Source organism: Chiloscyllium plagiosum, unplaced genomic scaffold (genome assembly GCF_037043375.1).
Source record: "Chiloscyllium plagiosum isolate Xiang-an unplaced genomic scaffold, Cpla_swu_hap1 HiC_scaffold_19, whole genome shotgun sequence".
NCBI classification, from domain to species: Eukaryota; Metazoa; Chordata; class Chondrichthyes; order Orectolobiformes; family Hemiscylliidae; genus Chiloscyllium; species Chiloscyllium plagiosum.
Window position 1 is genome coordinate 44,886,651 of NW_028270157.1, and position 14,135 is coordinate 44,900,785.

Here is a 14,135-nt window from a genome sequence, read left to right on the forward strand (position 1 = left end):
AATTGTCTATAGTTCCCAGGTTTCTCCTTTATATCCCTTCTTAAACAAAGGCACAACATCAGCCCCTCTTCAGTCATCCGGCACCTCACCTCTAGTTATAGATGATAGAAATATTTCTACAAGGGTCCCCGCAATTTCCTCCCTAATTTCCTATTGTTGACTGTCAACTGTCCTCTGAACAATTAGGGATGGGCAATAAATGCTGACCCATCCAGTGATGCCAACAAGCTATTAATGAATGAATGAGAAAGGTAGACTTCCAACTATAATCGTCGGCCTACTCCAGCATTCCTGATTAAGGGCTTATGCCCAAAACGTCACTTCTCCTGCTCCTTGAATGCTCCCTGACCTGCTGTGCTTTTCTAGCAACACACGTTTTGACTCTGATCTCCAGGATCTGCAGTCCTCACTTTCTTCTTGCCTACTCCAGCACGAGGGTGCTACCAAACTCTTCCACTTTCAGTACTTTGAAGATATTTTTCCCTCCATGCGATTGATATAAAGAAGTTACAACATCCGTCCTTTCACCTCATTTCCCACTGTCAAAGAGTGTAAACACTTCACCCTGGTAAGACAGTTGTTTATTCATGTTTCTTTCAATTTACTATACTGTACTTAACTGCTCACAATATGGTCTCCTCTGTATTGGGGACCATCCTCAAAAAATGGGAGCTAGCTTGATTGCTTAAAATTTGGTCCACAAATGTCACTGTGAGCTCTTTTGTTTCAGTCCTCAGCTTCTTAATCTATGCTTGTGAATCTTGCCTCATTTTTCAATGAAGTAATCAATACACTTACTTTTTCACATGGTTGGTGGTGGTAATGTTTGGACTGTTGCTTTATACATGTTCTCAAGACCCATATTTTGTTTCTCTACTTATCCCATTACCACTCCCTTTTACTTGCACCATCGTTCATTTTTGACATTTAGCAACTTGTAGTTTTCACCCTGTTACAGATCTCCCATTTCATTAATTGTTTTCATTGCTTCAATACTTTCTTAAAACACGGTGCACCTCTTTTGCTTATTGTGACTCTAGGTCAATGCTAGTTGTTTTCCTGTAGATGTGCTTGACCTGCTGAGTATTTCCAACATGTTCTGTTTTAACTTCAGTCTTTCCATGTCGGTGCTATAGAATGTCACAAGCAAGGCATGCTTTCTTCTCTTTGGAAGTAAAATAAAAACTTTTGCACAAGTGAACAAATGCCCTAATGTACATAGCAGTTGTTGCTACCATACTCCGGCAGAGAGACAGACAGGGTGTTGTCAGCAAAACATAGAGCACCAGAGAAATTGCAAGATCAATACATCCTCTGGATTCAACAGGGAGGCTGCCTAATAATTTCTTATGTCCTTCTTGGAGCCTACTCCACAAGCAGTCTTGCAAAATTCCTGTAAAATCATCTATTTTGGACATTTTTAGATTTACTTAGTGTGGAAACAGGCCCTTCGGCCCAACAAGTCCACACCGACCCGCCAAAGCACAACCCACCGATACCCCTACATTTACCCCTTCACCTAACACCACGGGCAATTTAGCATGGCCAATTCACCAAACCTGCACATCTTTGTGACTGTGGGAGGAAACCCACGCAGACACGGGAGAATGTGCAAACTCCACACAGTCAATAGCCTGAGGCGGGAATTGAACCCAGGTCTCTGGCGCTGTGAAGCAGCAGTGCTTGCCACTGTGCCGCCCCTAATGATATTGTGTCTGGATGGGTGCAAAGTATTAGCCTCACCAATGCCTGTTTTCTCAACTGTCATATTGCCAGTATAACAGGGGAGGACAAAGAACATGTCCAGCACTTTGCTTGAAATGCAGCAGCAACTTAATGACTAGGAGAATTTGCTACCACATTTTCAAAATGGCAACTTTAATTGAGCTACATCATGCTTTGAGTCACAAGAGTGGTGGCAGAGAACAAAACAAAGTGAAATCCTCCACTCCAATTCCATCCTGCCCTAAGAATCAAATGCGCTTAGAATCGATCATATGATGAACCGTGACAGAAATGTGCAACCTTGAGTTTGATTTCTAATCAGAATGGTGCTGGAAAAGCACAGCAGGTCAGGCAGCATCCGAGGAGCAGGAAAACAATGCTTTGGGCAAAACCCCTTCATTAGGAAACCGAATTTGCCCAAAACGTCGATTTTCCTGCTCCTCGGATGCTGCTTGACCTGCTGTGCTTTTCCAGCACCACTCTAATCTTGACTCTGCTCTCCAGCTGCTGCAGTCCTCACTTTCGCCTATGATTTCTAATCAACCTGTTTTGGAGATGTAACAACTTGAACCCACCTGGGATGTCAAGCTCAGAGAGAGGGACAGCACCACTGTGCCACAAGATCCCTGCAATCCTGAGCATGTTCCTCAATCCTTGACTCAAAAAGCAGCACTGCTTCTTTCACTAATTACCTAAAAATCTGTGCCTTCTGGCTTTTAATCCTTCCAGTGCCTCCCTATTTGATCTGATTCTATCAAATCTCCTCTCTATCATCTGTTTTCCTCAATGAACAAGTCCCAGGCTTCTCTCAAACAACTAAAGCACAGAGAAAACTCTGCTTCAGGGGCAAAGCCGGTGCAGTGGTACTGATGGTTAATGGAAGCTGCAAACTAGGATCAGTAAAAATACCTCCCTATTTCTCTCTCTTTTTTTTTTTAGCTTTGACAAAGGGTCAGTTAGACTCGAAACGTCAGCTCTTTTGTCTTCTTACAGATGCTGCCAGACCTGCTGAGATTTTCCAGCATTTTCTCTTTTGGTTAGAGCTAGGATCAGGGCTCATGTTGGAGAATGCAGCACGACTAAAACCCGATGAATATTTCCGGCATTTTTGCTTTTGATTTGTCTGGGGGTAAGATTTGGGTTAGCTTTATATTTTGAACCAACTGCGCGTCAAATTGTCATCCTCCAGCGGTGAGGTGTGCACTGTTCAATCTGCAGTGGAGAATTTTCTAGAGAGCCAGGATGGAGCCATGTGCTAGAGGCGGGAAGGTAGGCGGATCTTTTGCAGCTTTTTTTTCCCCCTTCTCTCGAAAGTTCCGTGACCCGCCTCCCTTTATTACACTCAGAGACGGTTGAGTTTCGGCACGTTTATGCTGTCTGTAGAAGTCGGGAGAGCTATACTCGCACTTGTATCTAAATAGGTTATTATTTTTTTTCGCGAAACAAACAGTTTTGAGCAGAACAATGACCGCAGGAGAAGAGAAAACCGATCAGCAGATCCCAATTGAAGGGGAAGACATCAGCCCGAAGAAAGATGGAGGAGTTCTGAAGGTAAGAGCCGGATTAAGCAGCCAGCAAAACCTCCTATTTCAAAAATCAGATGAAATCAGCGTTAGTGCATAAACTCTTTATCAGTATAGGACAAAAGAAATATCTAGATATAGCTACTAGTCTTAGAAAGCATCCAAAACAGGAGGCAGTCCCTAGGCCATCAAATACACGAGGTGCCTTTCGTATTTTTGTCTGCGTTAGGTGAATTGGCTGGTGTTTTTGAAACAATAGTGTGGAATTAGGTGTTTTATATGCAGACAGTGGTTTGTGATTAATTATACCCCTTGCATTCTATTTACCTCCGGTTCCTGGGTGGACGCATTTTACCTGGTGTTGAGTTAGTTAAATGGCAACAAGGCGCCACTGCAGAACCTCCAAACAGGTTACAGTCTGTACAGTGCGACTGGCCCACTCCACCCAGGCCCCTTCCTGCAACACACTGCAGACACCAACACTTATCCACAATGCCTATACAGCAACCATCATCGAATGCGGAATCTGTCTTTTCGCTTTTTTTCTCCCCATTTGAATCCATGGATTGTAGGTTTCCGACAACTATATTTCAGGCAATGAAAAGGTTTTACTCAATCATAATGAAACAATACGTTTTAGCATAGTAGTGGCTTATGAAACATAGTTAAAACCAGTTCATCTGGAACAACTTATTTGGAGGTACTAGCTTTTGGAGTGATGCTCCTTCAGGTCGCTGTGGAGCAGAGTCATAAGACAGAATTTATAGCAAAAGGTCACAGTGTTATGCATGTCATTGATACAATATATTTAACAAATCTAGATTCAGTCTTTCATCTTTTAAAATGGGTTGCAGGTTTCAAAGAACAAAAAGAAAGAAGAAAATGACAGCGCAGGAACAGGCTTTTTGGCCCTCCAAGCCTGTGCCGATCCTGATCCTCTAACTAAACCTGCCACCTACTTTCTAAAGATCTGTATCCCTTTGCTCCATGCCCACTCTTGTATCTGTCTAGATATGTCTTAAATGATTTGTTAATTAATGATTTTGAGTCATTAATATGTAAATCCCAGAACTATTTTCAAGTCGCATTCTTGAGAGAACCTAAGGTTTTATTTTTTAAAGAAGTGACATCTCAGCTCAGACATTTCATTAAAGGTGTGAGGTTCGACTCTGTCTGTATCGCATTCTTGGGTCAGACTTGTTGTATTTCCAAAGTAGACTTGTGTGGATATGTGTGTACGTGCGTGTGAGAGTGTGTGCTTCCAATTAAACCTTTTGGTCTATAACCCGGTGTTGTGTGATTTTTAACTTTTTGTACACTCCAGTCCAACACCGGCATCTCCAAATCGTGAGAGAGAGTGTGTGCTTGTGTGTGCTCCTGGGGGGGGGGAACGGTGTTTGTGTCAGAAATATCTCTCTCTCTCCACACCCCCACACTTCTACATCTATGGGGTGAATTTTTGCAGATTTATAATTCAAAAGACACGCTGAAGGCAGTCAATCTATGTAACATTTTATAAATTCAAATTTTTAAAATAGAACAAGTCTGACTCAAGATTGGGATACATACAGTCGAACCTCGCACATTTATTGCATTGTCTGAGCTGAGATGTCACTTTTTTTACATAAAACCTTAAGTTATCTTGACAATGTGACTTGAAAGAAGTTCTGGAATTTATATATCAATGAACCGAAACCTGAAACCTGTTCTAAAAGATGAAAGAATTAACAGCATTCTATGTTTGTCCAGTATATCGTACCAGTTGCATGCATGACACGACAATCTTTTGCTATAAATTGACTTCTGACCGACTAGTTAGCTGTTGGACTAAAATTTAGAAGATTTTTAACTTCTAATACAATAAACAGGAAAGAGAAAAGCATCCAAAGCTCAGTGTGCGAGCATTCTTTTTAATCATTGTTAATAGGTGAACAAAGTTAAAAATCTCACAACACCAGGTTATAGTCCAACAGGTTTAATTGGAAGCACAGTAGCTTTCGGAGCGACGCTCCTTCATCAGGTGATTGTTTTAGCTGTGTTAACAGCTAACCCGAGAATGCAACTTTAAAAAAAAGGGTTTTGTGATTTACACATGAAAGAAGTGAAACTATCACTGTATTCTAACAGATGAAAGGCTTAACAGACAATCAATGTATAATTTCAGTTACATCACACTGCAAATTTTTGCTATAAATTCTGTGTTACGATCGAGCCCTCCACAATCACCTGATGAAGGAGCGTCGCTCCGAAAGCTAGTGTGCTTCCAATTAAACCTGTTGGACTATAACCTGGTGATGTGTGATTTTTAACTTTGTACACCCCAGTCCAACACCGGCATCTCCGAATCATTAATAGGTGAAGGTTGAGACCATGTGGTATTGTCAGAGTCACAGAGTTAGACAGCATGGAAACAGACCTTACAGTCCAACTCATCAGCATTGGTGGGATGTAAGCATCGCTGGCTGGCCAACACTTATTGTCCATTCACCTTATGCCTGAAACGTCGATTCTCCTGCTCCTTGGACGTTGCCTGACCAGTTGTGCTTTTCCAATACCACACTCTCAACTTGAGAAAGTGATGGTGAGCTGCAGTGTTGAACTGCTGCAGACCACCTGTGGTGGGTTGACCCACAATACTATTAGGTAGGGAATTCCAGGATTCTGACCCAGCAAGTGAAGGAATGGTGATATACTTCCAAGTTAGGATGGTGAGTGGCTTGGAGGGGAATTTGAAGGTGGTGTTCCCATGTGTCTGCTGTCCTGTCCTTCGAGATAGAAGTGCTTGTGGGTTTGGAAGGTAACTTTGTAACGATAACTTCAAAAAGCCAGTTAGTGAATGGTAGCACTTGAGCTAACTTTTATAAACCTTTTAATTTGCATTCCAGTCCTCCAAGCACAGTTGGGCATGGGTATCTAGTTTTAGTGGCAAAATGAATACCAGTTAATGTCTACAAATGTAATTAATACACAATTAACTATGGCTTGTGAGAGCAATGGAAATTATAGTGTAGTTATGATAAGGTCTGTGGTTATGATCAGACATTATTTTTGGGTACATAATAGTCTACAGTGTTTTGTTCCTGAGGATAAACACCTTATTTTGACCTCCAATTATTCTAAACTGTTGTCTTAAAAGCTGCTTCCTATGTGATATACAAAGATGTTGGGAAAAGAGAGAAACCATAACCAGATATCCCAAATATCCCATGAAAATAATTTTAAAATTCCATGGTGGTCTTTTAACTTACAATAATGTATAACTGAGATGACTTCACTCCTATTATATTGAATTGTTAATCTCTCCCTTTGACAGCTGATAAAAAAAGATGGCACTGGTGAGGAGACTCCAATGACAGGCGATAAGGTCTCTGTCCACTATACTGGAGTGCTGTTAGATGGAACTAAATTTGACTCTAGCAGAGACCGAGATGACTATTTCACATTTGACCTTGGCAAAGGTAATATTCTTTGATTCTTTGTGTTTTTTGAATTTTCCAGTCTCTACACCAACAAGAGTTCAAATTTTCTCCACTTCTGCTCCACTGCTGTAATTTAACAGTTGAAAAGCCCATTTACATGTGTTTAAAATGACCACAAGAAGCATATAAAAATATTTTCCAAAGAACAGCCACGATTGATCTCTCCACCGGTGTTATTAGACCTGCTGAGTTTCTCAAGCCCTTAGTTTTTATTAGAAATTTGATAAGCATCTTTTCAGTTTATGGGAAGAAGGTTTTATGCAATGGCTTTTCAGAGATATTATACTATATATGCTGGGATTTTATATATGAATATTAAGTTATGATTGATTTTGGTAATATCTTGAATCTTGTCCAATTCTTAATCCAAACTGCAACAAACAGGAAAATGCCATGCAGAGGCTATGCCATCCTCGCGTGGATCAAGGAGAATCCTTGGGACAGTTGTCTGCATAATATTCATGGACTTTTTTTTTGCCAGCAATTTCAAACAATATATGTTGCAGACTAGGTATAAGCGGCGTGTAATATGGTTAGAATATTCTTTATTGAGCCTGTATTGGTACCGTTAATCCAAAAGTTCTTGATGGGATAATAACATCTCAGTAATGCAGCATTTGGTGGAACAGGTAAACTTTTTACTGGAAGAGATTTTGAGTAAGAACTTTACAGAATTTTGTAGCATCAGTTCAAACCATGTATAATATCAACCTTTCAGGCTTTCCATTGAATATTCTCAGGTACTAGTGCATTCAATGTAAAATAAACCTTCCTGCAAATTAACCTGTTAAGTATTCCCAAGCAAGACTTTGCACAAATTATACATGTGGAAAATCTGATAATATATATTAATCTTTCTTCAAATACTTACAAAAAAAGAAATATTGTTGGCATGATATTGTATTAGCCTAGAATTGCCAATAATAATAACTGGATTCAAAACACTAGGAGTTAGATTGAGACAGGGTCCCTCTGCCATCCTCACTCATACTGATGAGACCTTTGCAGTACTGTATTGTCATATTAATCTGGCAGTGTTTTTGCTGAAGTCTAGAAGTGCAGATTGTGTTAAGAGCCCACTGGCTGATCTGGTTCACCATGAACATTATGGATGTTTGGATATATACGATAGTCTTTGGATCAAGTGAGGTAGGAGCAAGCTTGCATTGATATTGTTTTTCATGCAGCATAAAATGGCTTAACTTTATCAAGAGACTGCTCAGAATGGAGGTGCTTCCTTTTTTTTGGTTGAGGGAGTTGCACATTAAAATGACATGACTGAAGTATCAACTCTTACTTACTTTGAACAGGGCAAGTTATTAAAGCATGGGATATCGCGGTGGCCACCATGAAGATTAATGAAGTCTGTCAGATCATCTGTAAACCAGAATATGCTTATGGCTCTGCAGGCAGTCCACCGAAAATTCCACCCAGTGCCACACTTGTGTTTGAGGTACCCAGTTTTACAAAAAACTTTTCTCCATTTTCATTAGAGATCATATTTAAAACTTTGTCCCCTATCTATTGATTTCAAATGATTGAACTTTGATTATTTTCTTGTCTGAATTTGTAATTTTATTTGTAAACGTTAACTATCTTGAATTAAATAACAATATAATTAAGTGAGTGAAATCCAACCAGCAGACCAAATGTATGCCATGTTTATTCGCAAATAAACGTTCAACTCATTGCTTACATGATTGACATGGTGGCAATTTATTTCTGCTATTGTGCAAGGTTTATTAGTACCATAATATATTCAGTGATGAGAATTTTATTGTATGCATAGTTAAATGTCCCATATGCTCATCAAGGAACACATCCATGGTAGTGAGGATTAAGTGTGCTTAAAGTACGTAATGCATTCTGAATTGTTACAAAATCCTCATGAAGGTGAGATAGCATATGATATTTTACACTGCTTCTGTTGTTTTCACTTTTTAAGATTGAGCTTTTTGAAATCAAAGGGGAGGATCTCTCAGAGGATGAAGATGGTGGAATTATTCGCAGAATCAGAAAGAAGGGAGAAAGTTATTCTAAACCCAATGAGGGAGCGTCAGTTGAAAGTAAGACATTGCTTTACACCCTTTTTCTTTTGCTACAGTTTATTCTACTGATATTACACATGGACCTTTCCAGAAGCCACAGAACCCTGGGTCAGCCATCTTTCACCAAGAGGGATCTTAGAACTGTGGGCTGTATGCACATGGTAGGTTAAAACATGGTGCAGTAGAAATGTGGAAGAGAATTCAGCCTTAGGAGGGCAGAGTTGGCAGAAGGCCTGGAACTCCTGGGGTCAAGCACTGAACGTCATGACTTCAGAAGGGGCTTGATGGTAACGAGCTTGGGGCTTGTTAGGGAAGTAGGGAGAATGAGGAGAGACAATATAAACTTAATGGTACAATTTTAAAAAGAATCCAGGACAGGGAGAGCTACATGTCAACATGAAAAACATAGACCGAAATGCTCAGATTAGCAGAGGAAAATATCTGTTTGGGACGGTTTCCAAGAACAATGTTTTGTGGATCCCACCAGGTATCAGGCTGTTTTTGATCTGGTGATGAGTAATGGGCTAGGTTCAATAAGCTATCATAGAGTTAAAGATTCCCTAGGAAACAGCGACCATGTATTAAAATTTAGCACTTACTTTGAGGGAGAAATTCGGGTTGGAAATAATTGTGTTAAACTAAAGGCTGCTTAAAAAGGAATGAAGGCAGAGGTAGCTTGAGTGGACTAGGACAGGAGTTTAGCAGCAAAGATGTTTTGAGGAATAACAGCTCTCAACAAAGATGGATATATCCTGGTAAGAGAGAGACATTATAAGAAGGGAATAAGACAACCGTGACTAACCAAGGAAGTTCAGAATAGTGTCAGAATGAAAGAAAAAGGTACTACGTTGTAAGGCAGGTGATTGGGAAAGTTTTTAAAACTAAAGGACAACCAAAAAATCAGGGAGAAGTTAAACGTTGAAGGTAAATTTACAAGTACTACCAAAACTGAAAACAACTGTATTCTATATAGGAAGAGAAAGACTAAAGTAAACATAAGCCTTTTAAAGAATAAGGCTGGGAAAATAATGGGGAACCAGGAAATTGCAGAAGAGTAAAACAAATACTTTCCATCGGTTTCATAGTGAAAGACTTAGCATTTTTTTTTAAAAAACTATTAATCAGGAGGCAGTTGGATGAGAGGAAATAAATACAAAAACTATGACTAGAATAATTGGAAACTAATGGACATAAAGACCAATAAGTCTTTGGATCTGCTGAGATGTGTTCCAGGATAATGAAGTAGTTATAGAGAAAGCTGATGCACTCATAGTAATCCTCCAAGAATCCTTAGGTTCTGGAAAAGTCCCAGAGATTTGGAAAACTGCCAATGTGATGCTTTCCTTTTTCAAATAAAAAGGACACAAAAATAGGTAATTATAGGCCAGTTAGCTTAACATTCGTTATTGGGAAATTGTTGGAGTCTAGAAAGGATGTAATACCAGAGCATTTCAAAATACATATGATCAAGCAGAGTAAGTCTGCCTTCACAAAAGGAAAATCATGCTTAACAAATTTATTAGAATTCTTTTAATGAGGTAACAAGCAGGACAGATAAATTGGTAATAAAGCAGTGGATGAAACTTGAATTTTCAGAAGATTTCTGATTAGGTACCACTGCTGTTTCACAGCACCAAGGACGAGGCTTTGATTCTGGCCTTGGATGACTGTGTGGAATTTGCAAGTTCTCCCCATGTCTCCGTGGGTTTCCTCCAGGTGCTCTGGTTTCCTTCCGCAATTCAAAGCTAAGCAGGTTGGCTATGCTAAATTGCCTGGTATTCGAGAATTGTGCAGACTGAGTTAGCTCAATGTGGAGTTATAGGGATAGCATTGGGAGGCATGATCTTCAGAGGGTTGCTATGGTCTTGATGAGCCAGATGGCCTCTATCTACATTTGTAGGGATTCTATGATTGTAAGACATTTAACATCAGTTGTGCTGAAGTTAATGACAACAATCTGTAGTTACCTGAATTGATCCTCTCTCTCTCTTCCTTTCCAAATAATGGTGTGAAATTTGTAACTTTCCAATACAAAAGTACAAAGGTAAAAACTTCAGAAATTATTGACTAATGTAATTTCTGTACCTGTAATGTTTTTAGGGTGGGGCCATGAGGTTCTAGAAATTTATCTTAGTTCCATTACTTTCTCTATTTTTTTTTTTTTACTTATTTAATATAGTCTGCAAGCTCTGGTCTGAAGCCATTGACTCTGTCCCTCTCCTCAGCAATTGTCTGAAGTTGAACCAGACTGTTTAGAACTCAGCCTTGGTGTCACATCAGGGGCTGGATCTTCTAGGTGTCAGATATCTCTGTCATTGATTAAATCTCCTGTTTCTATCTCTGAAATGATGCTTAGCTCAGTAACGACTCTGCTCATCTGTAGTTGAGTCCTCATTATGAGTTTGCTACCTTTGGATTTAACATTCTAACATGCGTAGGCTGCCTATCATGTACTATCCCTAGGAAACTTGAGGCAATTCAAAACTCTACTTGTATCCTAAATTGCATCAGACCCTGTTCACCTATTGCTTTATGCATACTAACCTGTGTTGACTCCTCATTATGCAATGCCTTCATTTTAAAATTTTCATCTGGTTTTGGATCCCTCCATGCTGTCTCCTCATCTGTAATCTTCTTCAATGTTTGGAAATTCATGCTCAAATTTTGAGATTTTTAAAAAATCATTCTACTGTTGATGGCCATGCTTTCAACTGCATTGGCCATGAACTCAGGAATTCCTTTCCTAAATATTTATGCCTCTCTACCCAACTTTTTTTCTTTTAAAAAAAAAAGTTAAAAAAAAACTAAAAGCGGGAGTGCATTTCTCAGCTCTTCGAATCTGTTCCATTACTAGATACAATCATGGCAAATTTTCTGCTTCTGTGCTACATTGATGCTTTCTCCCCATAAACCTCATAACATCTAAAAATGTGTTTCTCTCCTCCTTGACTATATTCAGGGACTTGGACTTTTCAGTTTTGTGGTAGAGTATTCCACAAGTTCACCAGCTTTTTAAGTGAAAAATTGTTTTTGTCATCTCCATCTAAATGGAGAGGTAGTAGAGGCAGGCACGGTAGATTCATTTAAGATACGTCTGGACACATGCATGAGTAGGTGGGGAGCAGAGGGATACAGATGCTTAGGAATTGGGTGATAGGTGATAGACAGTGGATTTGGATTGGCTCAGGCTTGGAGGGCCGAAGGGCCGCCTCTTGGGCTGTAAATTTTCTTTGTTCTAAATGGTCAACCCATATCCTGAGACGGTGTGCCCTGGTTCTAGACTCCTCAGGCAAACTTGCTCCCTGCATCTAGTTTGTCCAACCCTCTTAGAATTTTGTGTTAACAGCCCCCCCTTCTCCCCCCCCCGCTCATCCACCTAAACTCAATGAGTAGAAGCTCAGTCAAACCAATCTCTCCTCATAAACCAGTCCTGCGATCCCTGGTATCAACCTAGTGAACCTCAGCACTCCCTATCTTTCAATAGGGAGGCTGAAACATCATGCAATATCCAGGTGTACTCTTACCAAAGCCCTTTTCTCTGTAGTAAGACATCCCTAATTCTTTACTCAAATACTCTCGCCGTTGAAAGTTAATATACTATTTGCCCTCCTAATTGCTTGTACCTGGTGTGTACCCTTCTTGACGGGCAACAAGGATACCCAGATCCCTGCGTACATCCACCATTTCAAGTATATCACCATTTAAATAACACTCATCTGTTTTTCATACCCAAAGTGTCTAACTGCATATTTAGCATGTTATATTGCATCAGTTGTGTATTTGCCAACTTGCTCATCTTGTCTCAATCTTCTCGAAACTTCCTTGCATCTTCCTCAGAATTCAGAATCCTGTCCAGTTTTTGCATTATCAGCAAACTTGTAAATGCTACTTTTATGTATTGTGAATAACTAGTGCCCAAGCACTGACCTTCGTGATGCCCCACGAGTGACTTGGAAAAGATTAATTTATTCCCACACGCAACCAATTTTCGATCCATGTGAAAAAATTAGCCTCAATATTACGTGCTTTAACTTTGCCCTCTGAACTTCTAAGAAAGTAGCATAGAGTACAACAGGTGAGTGGGGGAGATGAATAGTTAATAGTTTTATTGCTAGACTATTATTCCAGAAAGTTAAAAACAATGACTGCAGATGCTGGAAACCAGATTCTGGATTAGTGGTGCTGGAAGAGCACGGCAGTTCAGGCAGCATCCGAGGAACAGTCTCCCCTGCACCCACACCTCCTCCCTCACCTCCATCCAAGGCCCTAAAGGAGCCTTCCACATCGATCAAAGTTTTACCTGCACATCCACCAATATCATTTATTGTATCCGTTGCTCCCGATGCGGTCTCCTCTACATTGGGGAGACCGGACGCCTCCTAGCAGAGCACTTTAGGGAACATCTCCAGGACACCCGCACCAATCAACTACACCACCCTGTGGCCCAACATTTCAACTCCCCTTCCCACCCTGCCAAGGACATGGAGGTCCTGGGCCTCCTTCACCGCCGCTCCCTCAACCATCAGACGCCTGGAGGAAGAACGCCTCATCTTCTGCCCCGGAACACTTCAACCCCAGGGCATCAATGTGGACTTCAACAGCTTCCTCATTTCCCCTTCCCCCACCTCACCCTAGTTTCAAACTTCCAGCTCAGCACTGTCCCCATGACTTGTCCTACCTGCATTTCTTCTTTTCCACCTATCCACTCCACTCTCCTCCCTGACCTATCTCCTTCATCCCCTCCCCCACTCACCTGTTGTACTCTATGCTACTTTCTCCCCACCCCCCACCCTCCTCTAGCTTATCTCTCCACCCTTCAAGCTCTCTGCCTTTATTCTTGATGAAGGGCTTTTGCCTGAAACGTCGATTTTACTGTTCCTCGGATGCTGCCTGAACTGCTATGCTCTTCCAGCACCACTAATCCAGAATGTTATTCCAGAAGCACAGGTAATGTTCTAGTGACCTGGGTTCAAATCCAACCATATTGGATTATTGATTTTGAGCTCATTAAGACAAAAAAAATCTGGACTTAAGAATTTTCTAATGACCATGAAATTTACTAATGATGATGAAACCATTTGTGATTGTCAGAAAAATCCATGGGCTCAGCAATGTTCCTCGGGGAAGAAAATCCACTGTGATGCCCTTGTCTAGAAGGAGGCTGGAAGAACCCAGCAAGCCAGGCAGTATCAGGAGGTGGAGAAGTCAACATTTCGGGTGTAACCTTTCTTCAGGACTTTTTTAGTGATCCCCTGGTCTGGCCTCCATGTGACTCCAGACCCACAGCGATGTTGTTGACTTTGAACAGCAAGCCACTCAGTTCAAAGCTAGGGACAGGCAATAAAGGCTGGCCAAACAGC

The 14,135-nt window shown here is 40.7% G+C and overlaps 1 protein-coding gene across 3 annotated transcripts in view; it reads left to right on the forward strand.

Moving 5' to 3' along the window:
• LOC122559612 (peptidyl-prolyl cis-trans isomerase FKBP4-like) overlaps window positions 1–14,135 on the forward strand; it is a 54,113-nt gene that overhangs the window by 13,849 nt on the left and 26,129 nt on the right. For 2 of the 3 annotated variants that reach the window (XM_043709396.2, XM_043709398.2), the window contains exons 2-5: window positions 3,176–3,276; window positions 6,562–6,706; window positions 8,038–8,180; window positions 8,673–8,793. In XM_043709396.2, the coding sequence (XP_043565331.1) occupies window positions 3,190–3,276; window positions 6,562–6,706; window positions 8,038–8,180; window positions 8,673–8,793 (496 nt within the window). In that variant the 5' untranslated portion in view covers window positions 3,176–3,189. Of the gene's footprint in view, window positions 1–3,049; window positions 3,277–6,561; window positions 6,707–8,037; window positions 8,181–8,672; window positions 8,794–14,135 lie in introns of those variants that run through there. The other variant, XM_043709401.2, reaches the window with a different exon arrangement.